The sequence below is a fragment of the Puma concolor genome, chromosome A3 (assembly GCF_028749965.1).
Source record: "Puma concolor isolate L17-30 chromosome A3, mPumCon1.1.hap2, whole genome shotgun sequence".
NCBI classification, from domain to species: domain Eukaryota; kingdom Metazoa; phylum Chordata; class Mammalia; order Carnivora; family Felidae; genus Puma; species Puma concolor.
In genome coordinates, this window is record NC_141669.1 from 114,412,664 (window position 1) to 114,434,867 (window position 22,204).

At 56.9% G+C, this 22,204-nt stretch overlaps 2 protein-coding genes across 6 annotated transcripts; both read right to left on the reverse strand.

The window, feature by feature from the left end:
• Positions 1–7,374: 7,374 nt before the first annotated feature.
• On the reverse strand, positions 7,375–9,612 carry FOXS1 (forkhead box S1). The gene has a single exon (XM_025932124.2). It carries the CDS (start codon positions 8,630–8,632, stop codon positions 7,640–7,642), a length of 993 nt encoding a protein of 330 aa, XP_025787909.1. The 5' UTR covers positions 8,633–9,612; the 3' UTR covers positions 7,375–7,639.
• A 794-nt stretch (positions 9,613–10,406) lies between these two features.
• LOC147582704 (interferon regulatory factor 4-like) lies at positions 10,407–20,861 on the reverse strand. 5 transcript variants are annotated; one of them, XM_086701940.1, is made up of 8 exons: positions 20,497–20,853; positions 15,934–16,123; positions 15,520–15,620; positions 13,976–14,081; positions 13,792–13,857; positions 12,610–12,978; positions 11,898–12,016; positions 10,407–11,439 (listed from the first exon to the last, which is right to left on the reverse strand). In XM_086701940.1, the coding sequence occupies exons 1-8, from the start codon at positions 20,725–20,727 to the stop codon at positions 11,305–11,307; spliced, it is 1,317 nt and encodes a 438-aa protein (XP_086558066.1). In that variant the 5' UTR covers positions 20,728–20,853; the 3' UTR covers positions 10,407–11,304. The 5 variants fall into 5 exon arrangements, 4 of the variants coding, with proteins under 4 accessions (XP_086558066.1, XP_086558067.1, XP_086558064.1 ...); XR_015249434.1 differs by having other exon boundaries at positions 11,298–11,439; positions 11,898–11,996; positions 20,497–20,861; XM_086701941.1 differs by lacking the exons at positions 10,407–11,439; positions 11,898–12,016; positions 12,610–12,978; positions 13,792–13,857; positions 13,976–14,081 and adding exons at positions 14,110–14,698; positions 14,829–14,848 and having other exon boundaries at positions 15,217–15,620; positions 20,497–20,861.
• Positions 20,862–22,204: the final 1,343 nt, after the last annotated feature.

A 22,204-nucleotide genomic window follows, 5' to 3' on the forward strand; every position in this document is an offset into this window, starting at 1 on the left:
CCTTTTGAGAAATCTTGGACTTGCCCACCTACCGAGACCTTGACAGTTCACCCCTACCTCCCCTGCCTCCGTGAATATTGGCCTGGAGGGCAAGGCCAGGGTTCTCACCCCCTACCCTGGCCCCGTACCAGCAGGTGAGTGCAGCATCCCATGGCAGCAGGTGCCACACGGGCAGGGTGTGGCAGACTTTGGGGACTAAGCCTGGGGGTCTTGCACTCAGGGTTTGAGAAGCCTGGGGAGCCTGGCTTGGGCTCTTGATGGGACTCGTGCTTATGGGCAAGGCCCCCAGGGCTGTAGATCCCTGCCTGCCTGCCTGCCTGCTCACCACCTGCCAGCTGGGCCAGGCCTGTGGTTTCCTCTGAGTTCTCTCAGTCGCTGGCCCCCACCCAGGCTGAGCCTCGGCCACACAGCGTGATGATGAGGGATGAGTCACAGCCGTGGGGCGGGGGGTGAGGAAATGAGGTCCGGCCACAGTAGAGATCCAGGGCCTGGATCCAGCTGGGGAAACCGAGGCCAAAGCAAGGAAGGCCCCTCAGCAGAGAACCCAGGCCCCTGGACTCTGGGTGCAAGTCTCAGTCTCCTCCTCTACGGTATGCAAACGACAGCCTCAGCTCTTCTCCCCACTGCTACTCCTAGGGGCATTGTGACAGTCGCAAGATGGGATAGGGTGCCCATTTACCATATTTCACAGATGAGGAAACAGGTTCAGAGAGGGCAGGTGACTTGCCCAAGACCACACAGTAAATGAACATGTCCTAGGAAGGAAGCCCACCCAGAACCGTGGAACAGGACTGATCACTGCTTCTGTCCCTATCACCTCCTAGGAGCGCATCTTGGAAAGCTCTTTCTGATTTATCAGGGGCCCTCCTTTGTGCCTCCCCTGGTCTCTGGAGGTAAAGGATATAGACTCAACAATATGGATGGGGCAATGAGGGTTCAGAGAGATTTTGTCCCCTCCAAGGGCCACAGAGCACACTCAGAAAAAAAGCTAAGGTGGCAGCCTTCAGTGTGGGGCTGAGTTTCTGCCTCTGGGCAGGCCTGGGCCCCAGCCCCATTACCACCACTAGAACCCCCATCCCCAGCAGCCTCGCAGGAAAAAGCTTCTCATCCTAGGGGCCATCCTGGTGGAGAGAGTGAATCCATGGCTCTTTGAGGCCTGCCAGCTGGAGCCAGGGCCAGGGCCAAGGCTCTGGTCTGTGATTCTTCAAGTCCCGGGTGCCAGCTGTGAGTATCCCCTAGCTGGTTGTGCCCTACCGTAGTGCCTGGTTGTGGGTCGGTTCCTCAGGCACGGGCCCGTTACAATGCTGACGCTGTGATCTTCCCTGCAAGGTGCTTCCTGGGGCCACAGGGCCATGAGCTTCCCCTCCCTGCTCGGGGTCCTGGGCACCCCCTTGTGGGCTAAGAAGGGTTAACACCCTCAATGGAACAGCTCCTCCTGGCTGATTCCAGCCCAGAAAGCGTTCCTCCAAGACTATTTCCTGCCTCTGGGCCTTGGCCAGGCCCACAGTGACCACCCCCATGGGTCTGAGGCCGCATCTGGTTTGGATTACACCAGGCCTGGTGACGCTGCCTCTTCCTGTCTGCGTCCAGTGGCCTTGAATTCCACTGGCCACCTTGGACCCAACAGGGCAGTGGTGGGAAAAGATTTAGCCAGTGACGGGGTTGCCCGAGGGTGTGAAGCGGCCAGCGTTGGCCTGAAGGAGGTGCCTACCTGCGCCGAGCTCCCATTCGTGCAGCTGCCCACACACCTGTTCCTTTCGGCACGTTAACGCTGTGATGTACTGAGCGCCAGGCACACACAGTACTGAGTGATTTCCATTTATGAACTCATTTCATCCTCACCCTGTGAGTGGGTATTTTCCTTAGGTATTTCATTCAGATGAGGCAGCTGAGGTTCAGGGAGTTTGTGGACAGGTCTCTGGGTTCCCAGCCAGTAAACAGTGGGGTCACGATGCAAAGCAGACAGTCCTACTTCTGACACATCCAATCATGTCACAGCTGTTTGTTGAGTCCCTTCTCTGGGCCTGGCCCCAAGCTAGAACCCAGAGGTGAACTGTGGGCATGGTCCCCACCCTCAGGGAGCTCACAATGTCTGGAACCCTACCGGGTGGGAGGTTGGGGGTCAGGGCGAAGCTGGAGGGCCTCAGAAGAAGACACTAACCCCAATTCTCTTCTTTTCAATGGCGGCGAGTGACATCCAAGCTGAGGGCAAATAAGGGGCAGGCCTTTTCCAGACGGCATGAGGTGGGTGTTCCAGGCAGAGGAGATCACATGTCCAAAGACCTGTAGCTAAGGGCAAGCTTGTCTTGGAGCATTCCAGTATGGCAATAGGGAGACATGGAGGGGTTTTGAGCAAAGGAGGCACAGGGCCAGATCTGTGGTTTACAAGATCTCTGAAGCCAGGGAGGTTGGTGAGTGAGAGAGGGAGACTGGAGGCAGGGAGGCCAGAAGGAGGTTGGGCCAGGTTGGCTTGAGAGGTTAAAGAGAACTGTTGGGGACCGGAGGCAGACGCAGGTCTCATGAGCCTCTAGGGAGACAGGCTGATGACAGGGAGACTGCACTCAGGTCACACAGAATGGGGTTCAAATCTACTTATTTGCCCTCTCTGAGCCTCAGTTTCCTGTCTGTAAAATGGGGTAATAATAGCACCTGCCCCCCAGAGACAGTACATTACATGGGGTGTGTGGATAGAGCAGGTGGCATAGGCTGCTGAGCTTACTTGTTCCACAACTATTTCTTCAGCCCCTACAGTGTTCCAGACAGTGTTCTAGGTCTGGAACAGCCAGGAGACACAAATCTCTGGCCTTGGGGAACTTTATTCTAGGTGGGAGAATTCTGACCGGCAGTAGTGAATTTGGAATGCGTTGATGGGGTGGGTGGGGGCAGTGTCTGGGAAGGCTTCTCTGAGGACGTTTGAACAGAGATCTAAGGGTATTCAGGGCATATTAGTGGAGACTGTTCCCAGCAGAAGGAAGAGCAGGTACAAAGGCTGTTTGGAGTGAGAACAGGGCTGGCAGGGGCAGAGCCAGACGGCACGGGCCCATGGGACGTGGGCTTTTGCTCTGAATGGGTCAGGGAGCCCCTGGGGGTTCCTCTGAGATTTAATCCAGGGCGAATGGATGAATGGGCGGGTGGCCATGACTCCATTTCTCCACTCAGCAAACCTTTATTGAGGGCCTGCTGTGTGCTAGTCACCGGGCTAGGGAAGTAGGTAAAATGAATAAGGCAGACCCAACCCCTCCTCCCTGAAGCTTACATTCTAAGGCAGAGACACAATAAAAAGTGAATACGCATAGAAATGCATAAATCCACGTTGCAACAGGTGCCTGGTGGAGGACACAAATAGGATGCAGAGATGGAGAATAATCTAGGGGCGTCTAATCAGGGGGATGAGGGGAGGCTTCTCTGAGAAGGTGATATTTAACTTGGCCTCTGGATGTCGAGAGGTCAGCCCGTGGGGAGTGAGCGTGCCAGGTGGAGGGGACGGCCAGCGTAAGGGCCTAGAAGTGGAAACGACACTCACCAGTGAGTTGGCTGTCTTCAGGAGCAGGAGGGTCAACCTCTCATTTGTATCCAAAACAGATCAGGGCTCCCTGAGGGCTGTGGTCAGGAGGAGGCAGCCCTTGGCTTTCCAGGGGCCACCACGCAGGATTCTGGCTGTGTGACTAAATGGCCTGTTTTTAGCCTGGAACCACTTCCTTTGGCCCCACCAGCTGCCTCCCTGTCACCACCCAGTTAACCAGTGGGGAGGGAGTAGGGATTAGGCACCTCCGGATGTCGGGGGACAGAAGTTTGCCCTCCCCCCCCCCCCCCCCCCGGCAAAGGAAGGGGCAGACAGACCGGGCTGAGGCCACCAGGCCCTTCAGTGGGGCTGTCTTTACTTCTGATGTCATTCTTGTTGGCTGAATTGTAATCATGGTATGTACGATGAGGCTTTGCACATACCAGTCCTGGGGGCTGAAATCATTACCCCCAGGTTACGGATGAACAAAGTGGTTCTCAGAGAGGCAAGTCCACTTGCTCAAAGTTGCACAGCAAGGAAGTGACAGAGCTGGGATGTGAACCCAGCCAGTTGGGCTCCAGAGCTCCTGCTTTTAGCCCCTGGCAGCCTGGCCTTCGGGAGTGATGGGAGCCCGTGTTGGGACAGCCTGTTTTGGCTGAAGACTGGATCGCAAGGTTCCGTATATTTGCTGCAGGCAGACATGACAGGCTGGCCGGCCCAACCTCCCCCTTTGTCCTCATCAATGTGGCAGCCTCAGAGTGGCCCGCCCTCATCAGGACAGGGTCTCCGGGCCCCTGGCTCAGGCGCTGTCTGGGGTGTGGGGAGCGTTGAGCTCTGGACAGTGGAATGCCATAAACCGGGGAAGGAAGCGGGTGGGCGAAAGAGCGGCGGGGAGATAAAATGTGGAGGGTGGAGGAGTCTGAGGAAGGCCCGGCCCTGCGGGTGGGGGTGGCGGGCTTCCCTGGGGGCAGGGAGAGCAGAGACCAGAGGACCAGCAGGTGAAGAACTTCCTGAAAGCCCCTCAGAGCTGCCAGACTTGGGCGGGAAGGGGTGGCCTCTGAAGGCAGTGGGCTCCCCTTTCCTGGAACCCCACGTGACATGCACTTCTTGGTATAGAAGGGATTCAGAAATTGGGCAGGACACGCCCTTTCAGCACTGATATTCCAAGAATCTAAGCTGCTGTGATTAAAAGCTCTGGAATATTCTTAAATACCACTGATTCTACCATTTCAGAATTTGATTTAGCCTGCCTCTGCAAGGCAACTGGGCACCCTTCCCCACTCTGACCTGCTGGGGAAGAGGGGAAGGGGTCGGGATCCCCTTCTGGAGACAGACAAGCCTCCAGGAAGGAGGGTCCCTTAAGCAGAGTCACATGGGACGGCCCCTGTCCGCCAAGAGCTATACAGTTAAGGCAGCAGAGGGGTTACCTGCTCCTGCTTTGCTGCGTGGCCTTGGGCACATCACTTGCCTTCTCTGGCCTGGGTCTGGGCCATCTGTACTGAGGTGCTCTCTCTGGGTTGGCCCCCGCGTAGGCATTCTGGATCTCTGCTAAGCACTGTCCGCTCCTCCAGGTGGGGGTGGCCAGGCAGGAGCACAGGGCGTCTGTTGGTCATGGAAAGAATGTGAGGGCAGGAGGCCCAGTGGGTGGGGTCCTCCGGCTGGGCAGCAAGCAGAGGGCAACATGAGATCATGGTGTCTGGGCCTCCTGGTCCAACACCTCTGGAGATGGGATCCCTTCCAGGCAGTCTCCCATGTCGGACCCTCCCCTGGGACGCAGACTCAGAGTCAGGCTGCCCTTCCTCCAGCCCCCACTGGGCAAAGGAAGTAAAATCAGGACCCAGAGCGATGGGCACGCTTCCAGAATCATAGAGGGAGTCCAAGGCAGGCACTGAGCCCCGGGTCCTGCTTGGGGATTGGAGCAGAGGGGCCTGTCTTCACTTCTTGACTATGTTGGGGGTCAGAGAGGGACGTGGAGAGAGGGCTCGTGCCCCTAGCGGATTTGTGCACCAGGGTGTGGTTGAGCCTTTTTTGCATGTTCTCCCCAGGCACAGCCCCCGCCCCCGACCCCAGTTCAGATGCTAACCTCCTCAGAGGATGGCTGGAGCAGGATGCAGAGGCCGGGGCTCCCCGCCATCGGGCCAGCCTCCCCATCTTCCTACTAGTTCAGGACACAAGCTGGGAAGGGACTGGGGTCACCAGGTCTCCACAGGAATGCACCACAGGGAACAGTGCCCGGCAGAGGCCTCTTTCCCTGACCCAACTGAAAAAGAACTCTTACCCCCCTGAATCTGTTTGTCCCTGTCTCTGTAACTGTTTGCGCATTACACACACACACACACACACACCTCAGAACAAACCCACACAAGCGCCTCCTTCCCCTCTCCTCACCCATGCCTTGCACACCCAGGACTTCCCCCTACTCCTCACCCATGAGGCTGCCTAGACGTGACGAGACAGAACAAACCCTCTCTCCTTCTCCCCATTGCTAGATGGACTCCAGGCTGGGGTCCCGCGCATGTGGTGGGGAGGGCCTCCACAGCTGGCCAGGCATTTTCCCAACCCCTTCCGGTCACAGTGAGCCCCCACCCTGCAGGTCCCCCCTCCACCCTGGCGGCTCTGGAGTCTGTGGGAACCAGACAGTAGGGACTGTCCAGCCAGGCTCGCTTCCTCCCTGGCCCCAGGGGACCTGCTGAGGGAGGACGGAGCAGCAGAGACTGAAATCAGCATGGCCGCCTGCCCGAGTGAGGGCCTCTGGAGGCACTGTGCCGCCTGCCCGACCAAGGGGTCTCCAGACCCCTGGGTGTCACCTTGTGGGACAGAAGACCCTCAAAGCCCCTACAGCAAATGCCAGAAAGGGGGTTTCCCCAGTATCCCTGGCCTCTCTCTTTTCTCCCTATACCCAGGATCCAGATGGGGCATTGAGGCTCCACAAGGAAGCCCTGTGCCTCAGCAACGCTGGTATTGAAGGGTGTGGGGACACTGAGGTTTCAGGTCCCTGAGTCTGTTCCTCTGATAGGGGCCATGAATAGACCCACGTCTTTTGCTTCTGCCGAGGGGGATGGCCAGAGGAGGCCAAAAGTCAGGGATCAGTCACTTCTGATCTGTATCCAGGACAGTCACACTTTCCCCATAAGAGAAATGCTTTCTTAAAGAGTCATCAGGGGGCCTTGGAGAGCTGGGGGCTCAGGGAGGTCCCCCATTCATGTGGAAAATGCAAAGGGACTGGGGTCTGCCTTTTTGAGCCTTGGGCTCCATGTCTGTGCAAAGGGGCAAGGGTGCCTTGTTGGCGTTGGCATTCCAGGATTCCAGAAAAGCCTCTCCCACCCTGGGGGTCACCACCAGCTCTCCTCCCATGCGCCACCCCTGCTTCCTCACTGCGGGTCAGGGGCTGGGGGCATAGCCACTTATTTGCCATCTGGGGTCGGAGCTAATGAGCCCTGAACTCTCTGAGCCTCAGTTTCCACCACTGGAAAATGGGGATAACATCCTGAATTGTATAGGGTCTGGGGAAAGGATATACACAAGCCCACGGCAGAATAAATGCCACAAATGGTCACAGTTATTATGACCACTGATAATGGGGGGGTGCTGAGTCACAGAGTTTGGGGCTGGAGAATCAGCCCCTCAGGCCAGCCCATCTTCACCCCCTGCCTGGTATCTCTTGGCTACACTCCTTTTCTCTCTTCCCTATTCCCTGCTCCCCCTTCCTCCACTTTCCTGGGAAACTCCCTGAGAAAGTCCCCAGCAAGAGAAAGCCTCATATGGGACATTTCCACCCAGGATCCCCTGACTCTGCCCCGCAACCCCACAACCACAGCCACCGCACACAGAGCCAGGCGTCCCAGCCCTCAGTCCCCAACCATCCAGCAGGCTGACCATCATCATACTGCTTTTATTGGCCCTGAGAGCCACAGAGTAAATCCCACGGGGGCCCTGCCTCCCCTCTCCCTCAAGTCTGTCCAGAGGCCCTGGGGCCTGGCTGCGTGTTCGCTACTCCAATCTTGGCTTCCTGTCCCAGCTGTCGTTGGCTTGCCAGGCCCGGGTCCCTTGAGAGTGCCCCAGATCCTAGAGTCAGGCTCACCCTGGAGGGTGCAGTTGGCAGGGGCCCTGCAGGGACTGCCCGAGGCCGGGCTGGCTTCACTCAAAGAAGAACATTCCTGGTGTCCGGTATAGGCAGGGGGTCAGCCCTAGTGGGTAGCTGGAACCTCCCTGGACAGAGAAGCTGCCTGCAACCCAAGGTTCCTTGGGGTCAGCTGGCAGGGGCAGCGGGGCCCGGACTGAGGCTGGAGGAGTGGGTGGTGCAGGAGAGGGGGCTGCTGAGGCCAAGAGGTGTTCAAGGCCTGGGTCAGTCCCCATGCAGAAATTCAGTGCCTGCAGCCGGCACTGGTAGCTGCTCCCAACGCCCGCCTCTGGGGTCAAGATGGGCGTAGGGGCCTTACTGAAACCCTCAGCCTCAGAGAAGCCAGCGGGAAAGCCATATGCTGGGCACGGGGAAGACGAGGGGGCCACAGGGAGCTCCCCCGGGCCTGCAGGCTTAGGTGCGGGCATCTCTTTGGGCTCCATGGGTGGCCGAGGCCTGGCGTCAGTGGTTGCAGGGCACACGGTAGCTGGCAAGGCCCCCACCAGACCCCCGAAGCTTAGGCCCTTGGGCTCTGGCAGCTCCGGCAGGAACGGGCACTGCCTGCCAGTTGTGGCGTCAGGGACTCCCGGATCCTGGCTGGTCACTCTGAGGGGTCCACGGCGTGCCTTGGCAGGGCCCTTGGCTCCCTCGGCACCTGCTCGCCGGGTGAAGCGTCGGCGTCGGCGCAGGAAGCTGCCGTGCTCAAACATGTCGTGGCAGTCGGGGTCCAGCGTCCAATAGCTGCCCTTGCCTGGCTTGCGGTCATCACGGGGCACCTTGACAAAGCACTCATTGAGTGACAGGTTGTGGCGGATGCTGTTCTGCCAGCCGGGCCGGTTGTGGCGATAGAAGGCGAAGCGGCCCATGATGTAGCGGTAAATGCCGCTGAGGGTGGCCCGCTGTCCTGGGGAGCTCTGGATGGCCATGGCAATCAGAGCTATGTAGCTGTAGGGAGGCTTGGTCGGCTCAGCCGCAGGGGCCAAGGGCCCAGGCAGGGGCTGTTGCTGCATGCTGGCCGGGCTGGCGGCGGCCGGGACCACAGAGGGGCCAGGCACTGCGTCCAAGGCTGGTTAAAAGGCTCACTGGCCCAGCCTCCCAGCCTGGAAAGGCAAAAAGGGGTGGGCCCACCAGGCTGCCCTCCCTTCCTCTCTCACCCCGCTCCCCTAAGGCCCAAGAGGGGCGGGCAGGGAGGCCAGGACTGGGAAACTGCACAGCTGCCAGGGGTGAGGAGATAGGAGGGAAGGGACTGAGACCCTCAGCCCACATGTGCTGGGGGGGGGGGGGGGGGCGGCGGTGGCTGCAAGGGACAGGACATGCAAACCGAGCGAGAGACAGAAACAAAAAGAGACAGAGGCAGTTAAAAACAGAGAGAAAGACACAGAGAGGTAAAGACATAACAAGAGAAACAGTGACGCACACAGCGAGCCAGAGGCAGAGACATACCTAGAGAGACGAAGGTAAGACAGAGACAGAAAGAACAGACAGAGCCAGACACGCACGCGCGCACACACGCTATATGGAGACAGAGTCACCGAAAGAAATAAAGCTACAGAGACAGAGTGAAAGAGCAAGAGACAGAGACACAGGCACAGACACAAGATGTGTAGGGCAGAGAGACAGAGAGAGATGCACACTGATGAGAGAGAGAGGAGGCAGATTTATCAAAGGGGCTGATCTAGAGAACTGGGAGTCCTGTGAGAAAAGCCCCAGGGGCCCTCAAGTCCCCGCCTCCAGCTCCCCTTTTCTCCTCTCCTTCTCCTTCCGGGCCTGGGGTCTCCTTTCTCCCTGCCCCAGACCCGCCCCCCTCTCCCGGCAGTGCACAGCCCTTGAGGTCACAATACTGCTGCCCTCCTAGCTCCGGGGTGTGTGAGGGGCGCGGCCCCTTGGAGGCGAGGAGAACCGCCAAACCCAATATTCTGAGCTCTGGCGCCCTCTAGTGACCGCTGTGGAGAGGACGGCCATCTAGGCAGAGACCTCCCCCCACCACCCCTGCCCACCTCCAAGAGGCATTTCAAGCAAGTCCCTGACCCTGGCTGAGCCTCAGTTTCTCATCTCTAAACTGGAGCTGGCGACTCTTCAGCTGTCCATACTGTGGTGAGGATGTAACACGCCCCCTTACACGGAATCCAGCAGCCTCCAGGAGTTTAGCACAGAGTTGGGGTTTAGACCTGGCTCAGGAATGTCACTCTGGACTGAGGCTCCCCACCAGCTGCAGCCTTGCACCAGCAAAGCCTAGAACAGTCAGGATCCAATCTTAAGGATGCTCTCCATGTTCTCCCACCCATAAGTAACCAAGTCAGAGGATACCTACTGTGTGCCACTCTCCAAGTCAGCCTCCTGACAGCTCAACTTCCCTCTCTGCATTTACTCCTTGCATTTACCAACCTTGCTCCAAAGACCTTTGTGGCTTCTTTTGAATAGATGGGGAATCTAAGCCTCAGAAAAGTTAAGTGACTTGCCTGAGGTCACACAACTAGTGAATGACAAACCTGAGATCTGAATCCAGGTTTGAATCTAGGATTCTATAACTCCTTAACATGACCCCTTCTATAGAAGAGGAGCAGGAATAGAGGACAGTCACTGGACCCCCCCCCCCCCCCGCCTCGGAAAACAGGCTATGGACCCCAAGAGAGTAGGGACATGCTGTTTTGTCTAGTACTGGCCTGGAACAGAGTAGGTGCTCAACCAACATTTGTCCAATGAATAAAAACCAGTGATCTGGCTGATTTCTGTCCTTTGTGGAAGCATACAGCTCACTCCCTCCATAAAAGTGGCTTATTAATGTATCACTGAAAGAGATTTCTTACGTTGCCATCTGTAGGAGAATCCCTATAAAGTCAGAAATCAAAAAAGGAAAAAAGGTCTGATATCTGGGGCAGAAAGTGACTTTACTGACAAGGCAGGATCAATTGCCTTTATGGTTGATGGGGTTCCCTCGCAATTCTCAAGGACTGCCTACAAACTGCCGTTTGCAAAAATCAGCGGGGCTTGGGGGAGGGACTGGACCCTTGCCTCCAACTTTGCCTTCTGCCTTACTGCTGTGTTTAGGGGTCTGGGTCAGTTTCCCCAAAGATGGTTATCTACTGGTGCCGGTGGTTCAGTCATCAGCCCCCTGTCCCCACCCCCGCCCCATTCAGGCCAAGTTTTCTGCTGTGGGACCCCTCCCCGGCCACATAAGAATACAGACCAATGGTAGGTGGGAGGAAGGTTCTGGAAACTCAGAACCTCTCAGAGGCCAGGCAATTCTGTTACTGTCTGGCTTCATGCTAATCCCTAAGGATCTAACTGGTAATCCCAACTTGAAGCAAACCTTCTAATGAATCAGTTGCAGATAAAACGGGCACTCAAGCAGACCACTGCAGACCTCTTGTGCTCTCAACAAGAAATGAAGTCTTGTTTCTGCCGTAACTGCTGTTTCCAGAACCTCAAGGTCGAGTTTGGTTTCCTCCTGATTTCCCAGGCCCAGCTGCTTGCCGTCTGCCCACGCGCCGCGCCGCGTTCCAGGGCTGCGTCTCTGCGGCGGGGAGGTTGAAGGGCAGGGATCTGCTTCCGCTGTCCCCACCGACCTGGGCGATGAGTGGGGGGCAGTCCCAAGTCCACTGGCTCTTTGGGCAGGTCTGGGATGGGGTCCGCTGGTGGGGAGGTGCTGACTTCGGAGGGGAGGAGGGGAGGAAGTGACCCCTTAGTGCTGACTCAGCTGTGGCAGCAGGTGAGTGATACCATCGGAGATGCGGGGCTGGGGACCTGCCTTGGCCGTGGCACCGTGGTAGTGGCGCTTCCAGTGCAGGAAGAGCTCGCGGGCAAAGACGGGCTCCACCTGCAGGGGGCGTGGGGGGGGGGGGCAATGAGCCAACTGTCTCCGTTAGCGCCCCCTACATTCCGGTGGGAAGTCACAGACCTAGTGTCAGTCCTGACCCCACCTGACCCCATTTTTATTTTTGAGAGAGACAGGTAGAACGAGCGCGCAAGAGCGAGAGAGGGGCAGAGAGAGAGAGAGAGAGAAAGGGAGACAGAGGATCTGAAGCAGGCTCCACGCAGACAGCGGAGAGCCTGATGTGGGGCTCCAACTCATGAACTGTGAGATCTTGATCTGAGCTGAATTCTATCGCTTTAACCGACAGAGCCGACCTCCAGAGCCCCACCCCACCGGTATTTTACATGCAGGGTCTTACAGATCAGAGGGTCATCAGGTCAGGAGCTGAGGACTGGAGGAAATCAGTAAGGGGCTGTTTGGAGGCGACTGGAGGGTGTGATTCTTCGCTGGAGGTGACTCACGTGGGCCATGATGAGTCGCTCCTCGGGCTGGTCTGGGGGCCCTGGGTACTCCTCGCCAAAGCACAGACGGATCTGGTACTCAGGTTCCTGGTGGCCATCCTGCAGGTGGGCGCGCAGTTCTACAGGGACCAAGACTGGAGGCTTGGGAATCCCACCTAGTGCCCACCTTGAGCTCATATCCCATGGCCATGTCCTATAAGGCCTCATTCCCATTGTGTGCCCATGCCCTGTGCCCACTTCCTCGTCCCTATACCCGCCTCATGTCCCACGTCTGTGCCCACTTCCAGTGCTCATGCCCTGTGCCTTGTGCTCCTGTGCTCACTGTCACACCTTTATGCCCACCCCATGCCCACTGCAATTCACCTGTGCCTATCTTGTGCCCAGTGCCCAGCCTATGCTTTGCGCCCTTTGCCAATACATGTGCCCAAGTCTTATGCTTATGCCCCACACCCAATGCCCCAAACCGCCCCGTGCCTACGTTCCCCATAAGCCTATGTCCACATCTGTGCCCAAGTCCCCCCCCCCACCCCGCCTATAATTCGTTCCCACTCCCAGTGCTTATGTGTCACATCCCTTGTTTCAATGCCCATCGCAACCCCAGAATCCCATTCCCCTGCGCTCACATCCTGTGTGCCCACTCGCCGCTGTCCACGCCCCTTCTGCCCAGCCACTCTGTCCCAAGCTGCCCGCGGCCCCACCGTCGCGCTCTTACCCTCGAGGAAGCGGCGCGTGTCGAGCAGCTGGCAGGTGCGCTCGCGCTCCAGCTTGTTGGGCTGCGCGCGGTGCGGGGCGAGCGGGCCGCGCCAGTACACGCGGCCCCGGCACAGGCGCTTGGCGAACACGCCCTCGGGGGCCACCCACAGCAGCACGCCGCGTTCCAGGTGTCGCAGCAGGCGCTGCAGCACGCGGGCGCCGGGCGGCGGCTCCGGGAAGCCGACCTGCGCGACGCGCGGTGCCGGCCCCAGCAGGCGCTCGGCCGCGTTGACTGCCTCGGGGCTCAGGCGGCAGCCCTCGGCCGTGCGCGAGGTGGCCTCCCGCACCAGCTCCGCGCCGTAGAACAGACGCACGTGCAGCCAGCAATCTGCGGGGTGGGCAGAGGGGGCGCGCCGGGGCGTTGGAGGCGCCCGGCACCGGCACCGCACGCCCTACTCCCCTCCCACTCCCCCCGCGCCAACAGGGCAGGGGAGCCCCCCCCCCCCCCAGGCCCCTCCGGCCCACACCTGGGGAAGTTTTGGTGCTCCCTCCGGATAAATGATGATGATGATTGTAGTAGTAGCAGTAGTAGGACTGGCACCAGTTAAATAGCAGCAGCTTCCAGTATAAATGAACTGGTAGCTCGAGCTCCACGGTCAAAAGCATAGGGGCCATCTACTGGGGTACAACTACATGGCCATCTACATGGTACACCTGGGGCAATGTACCACGACACTGGGGCCTTTCCAGTCCTAACCGCTGGTAGTCTAGGAGCTTCTTAGCTCCTACTTTAATGCTGATAGAAACAACACTCCATACGAGGGGCCAGTGGGATGCTCAATGGTTAAGGCTGGGGGGTCTGCAGCCAGGCCTTTGCATTCTGATCCCCTCACTGCTACTTAGCAGCTGTGACCCCACAGTAACCTTCCCAGGACTCCTCACTGTCTGATTTGGGGCAAGGTTCTTAACCTTGGAGTGCGTTTCTGCATCTGTAAAGTGGGGACGATGGCAGTATCTATCTCACAGGCTGTGGGGAGAGCTTAGAAAGATGCCTGGCATAAACTGAGCCCTCAGCGGACATGAGCTGTTGTTGTTATCCGGGCTGGGTGCTTTGGGTGAAGGGGCCTAGTTGGCCTCACCCCTTGGCCCCCCTCCCCACTTCTGGGCACCTGCCTGAGGGGAAGGCCTTCAGATTCCTTACCGGGGTTGCTGAAGTCCTCAGAGGGTGATGGGCTCCAGCGGTGTGTGGGGTCCTGCGCCTGGTACCCTAGGGAAGGAGGGGAAGCAGCCAGGCACAACTTGCCCTGGGTCCCTCGACCCCTGAATCAAGATCCTGGAGGAGGCCAGGGAGGAAGTAAGGGCAGGCGAGGAGATCCGGTCCTTACTGTGGTCAGCCAGAGGGCCTGGGACAGCTGGTGGCAGGGAGCCCTGCTGGGCCAGCCTGGGGGGGCCCTCCTTGTCCTTATCCTCTGTGGTTGATCTGGAGCCATCCTGGCCATTGGGAGAGAGGGTCATGAGGGTGGGAGAGGAGACTGTGGGTCACCGGAGTTCCCAGACTGTGCTCACTGGGGCAGAGGGAAGTCTGGGCAGACTGAGGCCAGTGGGGTTGATAGAGACTTTGAGGTTTCAGAGCTCAAGACCCTTTCCCTCATAGAAGTAAAGAGAGTCGATGGAGGTTATAGGGTCAGAGGTGAAGCTCACTGTGCTAGGGAGAGACATGTGAGGACAGAGTGAGCAGGTAGGGGACAGAGGTGATAGAGATGGGGACAGAGGTGGCAGAGATGGGTACAGAAGGGATAGAGATGGGGACAGGCGATAAGATGGGGACAGAGGTGGCAGAGATTAGAGGACAGACGTGATAGAGATGGGGACAGAGGTGACAGAGATGGAGACAGAGGTGACAGAGATGGAGACAGAGGTGATAGACATGGGACAGAGGTGGCAGAGATGAGGGGACAGAGGTGACAGAGGTGGGGACAGACATGATGGAGATGGGGACAGAAGTGACAGACATGGAGACAGGTGGCAGAGATGAGGGGACAGAGGTGACAGAGGTGGGGACAGACATGATAGAGATGGGGACAGAAGTGATAGAGATGGGGACAGAGGTGATAGACATGGGGACAGAGGTGGCAGAGATGAGGGGACAGAATTGACAGAGGTGGGGACAGAGGTGATAGAGATGGGGACAGAAGTAGCAGAGATTAGAGGACAGAGGAGATAGAGGTGGGGACAGAGGTGACAGACATGGGACAGAGGTGGCAGAGATGAGAGGACAGAGGTGACAGAGGTGAGGACAGAGGTGATAGAGATGGGGACAGAAGTGATAAAGATGAGGACAGAGGTGACAGACATGGGGATAGAGGTGGCAGAGATGAGGGGACAGAGGTGACAGAGGTGGGGACAGACATGATGGAGATGGGGACAGGACAGAAGTGACAGACATGGAGACAGAGGTGATAGACATGGAGACAGGTGGCAGAGATGAGGGGACAGAGGTGACAGAGGTGGGGACAGACGTGATAGAGATGGGGACAGAAGTGATAGAGATGGGGACAGAGGTGATAGACATGGGGACAGAGGTGGCAGAGATGAGGGGACAGAGGTGACAGAGGTGGGGACAGAGGTGATGGAGATGGGGACAGAGGCGAGAGTGATGACAGGGGCGAGGGGTGAATTTGGAGGAAACAGGGCGGATGCAGCCGGCGGTGGAGCCGCAGACGTTGGAGGCGAAGGGAAGGGGCTGGTGGGGCTGAGGGTGGCAGTAGAGGTGGAGCAGAGGTAAGAAGAGGTCGAGCTGGCAGGAGAGACAGGGATGGTGACGAGGCAGCAGCTGGAGAAGAGGACAGGACAGACGACAGTGCCAGAGAGCACCGAGGGCAGAGGTGACTGAGCTGGCAAGGCTGCAGGGGCTGGCAGGACAACTGGCCTGGTCTGTCCTGTGGGCCACCAGCTCCGTCACATCTCCAGGGGGCTCCTGCCGGCTCCGGAGGATGTTCTTCTTCCCAGGCGGGGCGCAAGTCTTGGCCACTGGATAGAGCAAGAACAGCCTGTTGTTTCCCGGGCCTCAAGGGGAGCCCCCAACAGAGGAGCTCCCACACAAGAGTACCCCAGCTCATGGCATGATCCCAGGCAGGGCCCACTTCTCTCCAGGCCTCAGTTTCCTCCTCATCCCTTCTAATGGGAAGATAAACCAAGAAGGTCTATGGGTCCTTCTGCGTTTACCAGCACATGAGTTTAAGCTCCATAAGCCCACCGTTTCCCAGTTTACAGATGGGCAGGGTAGGGTCCTTATTGCCCAGAGAGCCATCCTCGGTCACTACCTCCAGGGGCAGGATCATACCTGGGCCATGGGCACTGCCGGACACAATCCGGTAGACCTTGTAGGGGTCGGAGATGTCCAGCTGGCTGCGCTCACGCACCTCACAGAAGTCAGCACTCTTGTTGAGGGCACAGCGGAGCCGGGTCTTCCATGTGGGGGGGTCCTCCTTGTCAATGCCCTCTAGGTGCCTGCCCTTGTGTATGGCCCAGGCCTGGGAACGAGCAGGGGCACGTGGGGAGGAATAGCCTAGAAGAGGGGGCTGCTGCCGTGCGGATGAATGAGGGTGTACCGTGCCTCTCACCCTTCTCTCTCTCCCTCCAAGCCTCTGTCTCTCTGCCCCTTCATCCTTTTCACTGTTCTTCCCCCCCTCCCTCCAACACATATTCCTCGAGCTCCTACTGTGCGCCAGGCCTGAGCCAGGAGCTGGAGACCAAATGGGGAACCAGACTGACGTGGTCCCTGCTCTCCAGGAACTCAAGTCTAATGAGAGAAAACAGCTTCAAACAGCCAAGCAGGAATCATTATATTTCAAGTAATGGATTATGATCAATTTTTAAAAATAGGATGATGGGATAGAAAATAATGGCAGTGATGCGCTACCTGGAAAACCAGAAAACTAAATCCTTACCTCTTGCGACATACAGAGTGGACGCCAGATGGTTAGAAAACCAAAGGTTAGAGGAGAAACTGGGAGCTCGTGGAAGATAATGTGGGAGAAACTCTTGTAGGGGCAGAGAATAGCATCCTCAACAATTTCAAAGGCGGGGACCAGAAGGCAAAACATTTACAATGTCTGAAACCGGCAAGGGGCTAATTTTAGAATATACAAGGAACTTTGCAAACCAACAGGAAACAGAGAGCATCCCCTAAAGAAAAAGTTCTTATCAAAGGGCAAGCCCGGGTGGTTTAGGGAGGAGGAAACCAGAAGCCCGTGAGCATATGAGAATGTACTTAAACTCATTAGTGTCACAGAGATGCAAATAGAAATGTGAGCTATCACCCACAAGCCGACAAAATTTAGTGAGTTGGATAATGCCAGAAGGTGGTGGGGATACAGAAGGTGGTGGGCCTGGGATAGTGCAGAACTTCTGGATGGTAATCAGGCATGCCTAGTCAAATGAAGCCTAAATATACCCTGTGAGCAGAATTTCTGATTCCAAAGGAATGCTCACAGAGGCTCATGAGGAGACCCGGGCAAGGATATTCACGACAGCGTTGATTCTGGTCCTGGAAAGCAAACTCATATCCACCCTTGGGAAAGCGGGCTGGGGGTGTGTGTCATGGTATCCAACAGGGAGTCTGTGCAGCATCTAGAAGCATCTAGGAGCAATAAATTAGATGCACAGGGAACAAGAATAAGTCTTCAGCGCATGATCCGGAGCAAAAAAACAAAAACAAAACAAAAAAAAAGAGTAAGGCACAGAATGAGATCTATAGACCACATGAAGTGTATATGGTAAGAACACACACAAAACAGCAATGCCCACTCTGCAAGAAACCGTGCAGACCAAAGATATTCATTATACACATTAGAGTGAGTGACTCTTGTGGTGGAGGCATTAAATGAATGAATAAATAAATAAATAAATAAATAAATAAATAAGAGGCTACTTTAGAAGGTTTGTCAGAAATGCCTCCAGAAGGAAGTAGCATTTGAGCTGAAGCCTGAGTGCAAAGGATGGAGTCCGACAAAGAACTGGGGGGAGGGTGGTCTGGGTAGAAGAACAGCAAGTGCAAAGGTCCTGAGGTGGGAAGAGGCTGACAGATGCAAGCAAGGCCGGTGTGGCTGGAGCAGAGGAGCCACAGGGGAGGGCAGTGGGAGATGTATTACTTGCCCTGGTCACATTCAGGGCTGGGAGGTTTTAACTGATGAATCCCATTCACTCGTTACCCCCAGAGGTTCCAGGCCTGGTGGGGAAACGGACACCAAACAGAAAAGCCAGCTCCTGTGTTGGTGCCACTTGCCCGTGGGGAGAGCTTTCAGGCTTGATTTTGTTGTCGGCAAACGGTGCCCAGAATACCTAACCTCGTGTGGTTGTGAGGGTTGTAGAATGAGTGGTCTACGTAAGGTGCTTTGCACGGTGCCTGGCACACAGTCCGTGCTTATTTATTGCAGTTTTGTTTTTCATTCCATTAAGGACATAACTGAAAGTTGGCCTGGGCACAGGGCACAGAGTGCTATCACCACGATGAAAGAGGGGCCTTTGTTGTGTTCGCTGTTGTGACCCCCACACCTGGAGCGACCTTGTTCGGCCTCGGCTGGGAACGTGCGTGTCTGGGGGCTCAAATGTTTCACCATTCTGCACATGCCTGTGGGCCACAGAAGTGCCTTGAGTATTGATTTTGGCCTTGCCAATACGTGTTAACGAATAAGGCAACTGGCAAATGTGGAATCCATGACTAATGAGGATCAACGGCCATGGTGGGGAAAGGGGAAGAGGAACTAAGAAAGAAGAGACAGATTGAAGCTGGAGCACGGAGATTCTCAAAGGCCAAACTTTATCCCCTGCGCTTAGGGGCACAGGAAGGTGTGAAGCCAGGGGATCCCTTGTGTGGGTTAGCGGTGGATTGAGGGAAGGGGAGGGCAGCCCTCAGAATCTCTCTCCGGGGCCCCTGGGTGGCTCAGTTGGTTGAGCGACCAACTCTTGGTTTCGGCTCAGGTCACGATCTCGCGTTTCATGGGTTCGAGCCACACATGCATCAGCGGAGCCTGCTTGGGATTTCTCTCTCTCTCTGCCCCTCCCCCCCCCACTCTCTCTCTCTGAAAATGAATAAATAAACTTAAAAATTAAAAAAAAAAAAAAAGAATCTCCCTTCTCTGAACAGCCCATGTAACCACCTGTTCAACAGCTCTGTGGGCCAGTCACTGCGCTCAGTGTCATTCCCCTCGAGTAGCTGGAGGCAGTCTGCTAGAGAAGACAGACTCATACAAGGCACTTATGATGCACAGGGCAAGTTCCTCCAGTGGAGGAAGCAGAAGGAATCAGAGATGGCTGGGGGAAACCATTGAGCTGGATAGATGCATTCAACAGACGAATGCATCAGGGAAGGTTCTGGAGGGGATGTTCAAGCTGAGCACATGGGAGTTGGCTGGGAGTAGGGGGAGAGGAGAGGGTGTTCCAGGTAGGAGCAACACCAAGTGCAAAGGTCTAATAGTGAGAGAGACATGAAGCATTTAGAAACTGAAAGAACTGTCAGGCCAGGCCTAAAGCTGGGGAGGGCGGGGTGGGGAGAGATGAGGTCAGGGAGGAGCAGTTCATGCGGTGCTTTGAAGCCTCCGTAAGGAGTTGGGACTTTATCACAAGAGCAATGGGGAGCGACGGCAGGATTCTGAGTAGGGGAGTGTCAAGGCAAGATTTACATTTAGGAAGATCTCTCTGGATGACTGAGGGGAGAGCTGAGAGGCAGGGGGAAGCAGGGAGCTCTGTGAGGTCACCCCACAATGGTCCTGCTGAGAGACGGTGGGAATGGGTCCAAGCAGACAATTGCAGAGAAGCTTTTGTAGGAAGATCCAGCAGACCTGGTGATGGAGTGCAATGAGATTGGAAGAGAGGGGAAAGGCCAGGGTCAGGTGCCTGGTTCTGGGGTCTGGGTGACAATCGGGGCCATCTTCCACTTGGGGAAACACCGAAGTTTGTCGAGGCGAGCTGACAAGCGTGGTACTGAGGATACGTTGAGTTTGAGAGTTCTGGGGGCCATTAGACCAGCACACCTGGGGCTTGGAGGGGAGGCTGGAAACTGTAGGGCTCATGCTAAGGCTGTGTGGAGGGGGAGAGGGGGATGAGCAGGGAGGTCCTGGAGCCAGCGCTGAGAGCACCAAAAGATGAGGGGGTGGGTGGATGCTGAGGAAGGGGAGTGGCAAGGTCGGAGGAGGAAAACGGAGCAGGGGGTTGATGGGGGCAGATTCTGGAAACCAAGTGCCACCGTTTCAAGGAAGAAGGGTCCACCAGGCCCAAACTCACCCAGGCATCAAAGATGACGGTGATGGCATCCTTGGATTTGGCAACTAGTGACGTTAGCAAGGGTGGGGGGGGGAGCCAGACGAGGGGGGGGGATGGGGAGCTATGAGTGAGGGAGTTGATGACCAGGAACTTCTTTCCAGGCCCTTCATCCTATGAAAGGAGAGGGGAGGCCTGAGAATTGGGAGCTGCAGGTGGCTGTGGGGGTTGGGGTGGCCGCGGCTCTTGCTTATTGCTCAGGAGATTCCAGAGTTGAAATGTTGATAGGAAGGAGGCAGTTTGGAGGAAGTTAATGATGACTGAAGCAAGTGAGGGAGGGCATCCCTGGAGGAGGTCACTGGGGTGGGGAAGCACAGAAAATGTCCTCAGGCTGCTGGGATTGGTTTGGGGGGGGAGGGGAGTTGGAATCCCCTTGGGTGGCATCTAACTTCCCCCTGGAGATGGAGGAGAGCTCTCCCTGGGGGAGGTGGGAACGGGGCAGGTCTTGCAGCTCTGGCTGATTCTGTTTTAAGAGGGCGTCAGAGGGTCTCTCGTATATGCGGAACTCTACCGCAACCTAGAGACCGCTGCGCATAAGGGGAGCGAGTGGCTCCAGGTCGGCGTCCCGCGGCTCCCGCCCCCTTACCCTGAAGAGCGCCGCGTCCTGCTGCGCCTGGTAGCCTTGCTGGGCCGCGTGTTTCCAGGGGATGCGGAAGAGGGTCTTGCCTGCGTCCTCCCAGCGCAACCCCGCATAGCGCCCGCTCTCGATCTGCGCCACCAGCCAGTCGCGGAGGCGCTGGGGACCCCCGGCCCCCGCCATCGGTCGCCTGCCGTCGGGGACCTGCCTCTCCTCCCTCCGCCAGGGGTCGCCGGCCATCCGAGCCGCCGTGCGCCGGAGGGGCCAGGTCCTGGGGAGAGCGGGACCCCAGCGCGACAGTGGATCGCGAAGCCACCTGGGTGGCGCGCGGAGGCGGCGAAAGTGAAAGTTCTGGAAAGACGAGTTTCGCTTTCCTTTCTGCCCCCCTCACCCGGGAAGCCTTATCCTTTCGCCCCTCCCTGTGGTAGCCTGGCGGCGCCGAGGGGGCAGAAGCACGGTGAGACGCCAAGATCCATTGGAAGGTAGGGGGTGGGTAGCCCGGGATATGTCCGTCCCCAGAGTGGACGGGCACCCAGAGGCGTCTCTTGCCCCGCCCGTGCACCTGTTTTCTGTTCTTCCCAGCCTACGGGACCTAGACTGTAGAGGTTGTAAAGCCATAATGCTTCTTAGACTAACTCCAATCAGAATTGAGAGGCAGAGACTGGTTTAAAATGTACACTCGTTGCCTCCATCCCAGACCCGCAGAATCAGGCTTTCTGGGCAAGAAGCCCAGTAATCTGCATTTAACGAGTTCTCCCAGGGGATTCTGATCCAGGTGATCCAAGGGTCACCCTTGGAGACATAGCTCCTTGAATATTGGAAGTCCTCATCTGCTGATGCCTCACTACAGTGTTGGCCAGGCTAAAGCCTTTCCTGCAGGGTCTCAGTTGGTTCTCACAAGGCATGGTGAGGTGATAATTACGCATTTTATGATTAAGAAGAATAAGGCTCAGAGAGGTGAAAGCCCTCTGGGTTCTATAACAGGGTCATAGAACTAGTATGTGGGGGCAGTCAGGATCTGAACCTGTGTCTCTGTGTCCCCAGAGCCCAGGAACCTAAACAGTTCCCCACACTGCCTTCCAACAGCTTACGCCTGGGGTTTATGGACACCCCACCCAACCCCGCAGAAAGTGTATGCAAATTTTTTCATGCCTATGCATTTTCCAGGGCTTGTGTCTTTCATTCAATTGCCAAAGGGGGGTTGCGATTTGAAAGAGATCAGGCAGTGCAGCCTTTGCTGTGCACATGGGGAAACTCAAACCCGGAGGGAGCACAGAGCTGGATGCCCAGTCAGCATTGACCAGAGGCTGGTAGCACTGTCCTTCATGGGCGCCTTGAGGGTCAGGGGGGCCTTCTTTATGCTCCTCACCCCTCTGTTCTCACATGCCAACAGCCACTCAGTTCTGACACCTCTACGGGTGTGGCCAGGATTCAGACTCACTGTAGGGCTCCAGTGGGGGCCCAAAGCATTTCATAGGATTGAATCCAAGGGTAATGACGAAATCCAAAGGTAATGACGAAACTGAAGTGTGTCAGTCTCTTCATATTGCTGGGTGGCAGAATCATAGTAACTAGGAGAATGGCGTGCCCTCAACTTCCCAGCCTGACTGCTTGGATTCAAATCCCAGCCCCACCACTTGCTAGCTGGTGACCTTGGACACCAACCTGTTTCCTGAGGAGCAGGTTGGGCAGCAGGTGAGGATTATTTCATCCGTCC

What these genes read in the sequence shown, in the direction of transcription:
- FOXS1 (XM_025932124.2), bottom strand. Translation starts at nt 8,632, where the DNA reads ATGCAGCAACAGCCCCTGCCTGGGCCCTTGGCCCCTGCGGCTGAGCCG.
- LOC147582704 (XM_086701938.1), bottom strand. Translation starts at nt 20,727, where the DNA reads ATGGCCGGCGACCCCTGGCGGAGGGAGGAGAGGCAGGTCCCCGACGGC. An exon ending in AGGACGCGGCGCTCTTCAGG is followed by an intron (nt 16,124 to 20,496) that starts GTAAGGGGGCGG and finishes GCTCGTTCCCAG; the next exon opens with GCCTGGGCCATACACAAGGG. An exon ending in CGGCAGTGCCCATGGCCCAG is followed by an intron (nt 15,621 to 15,933) that starts GTATGATCCTGC and finishes TGCTCTATCCAG; the next exon opens with TGGCCAAGACTTGCGCCCCG.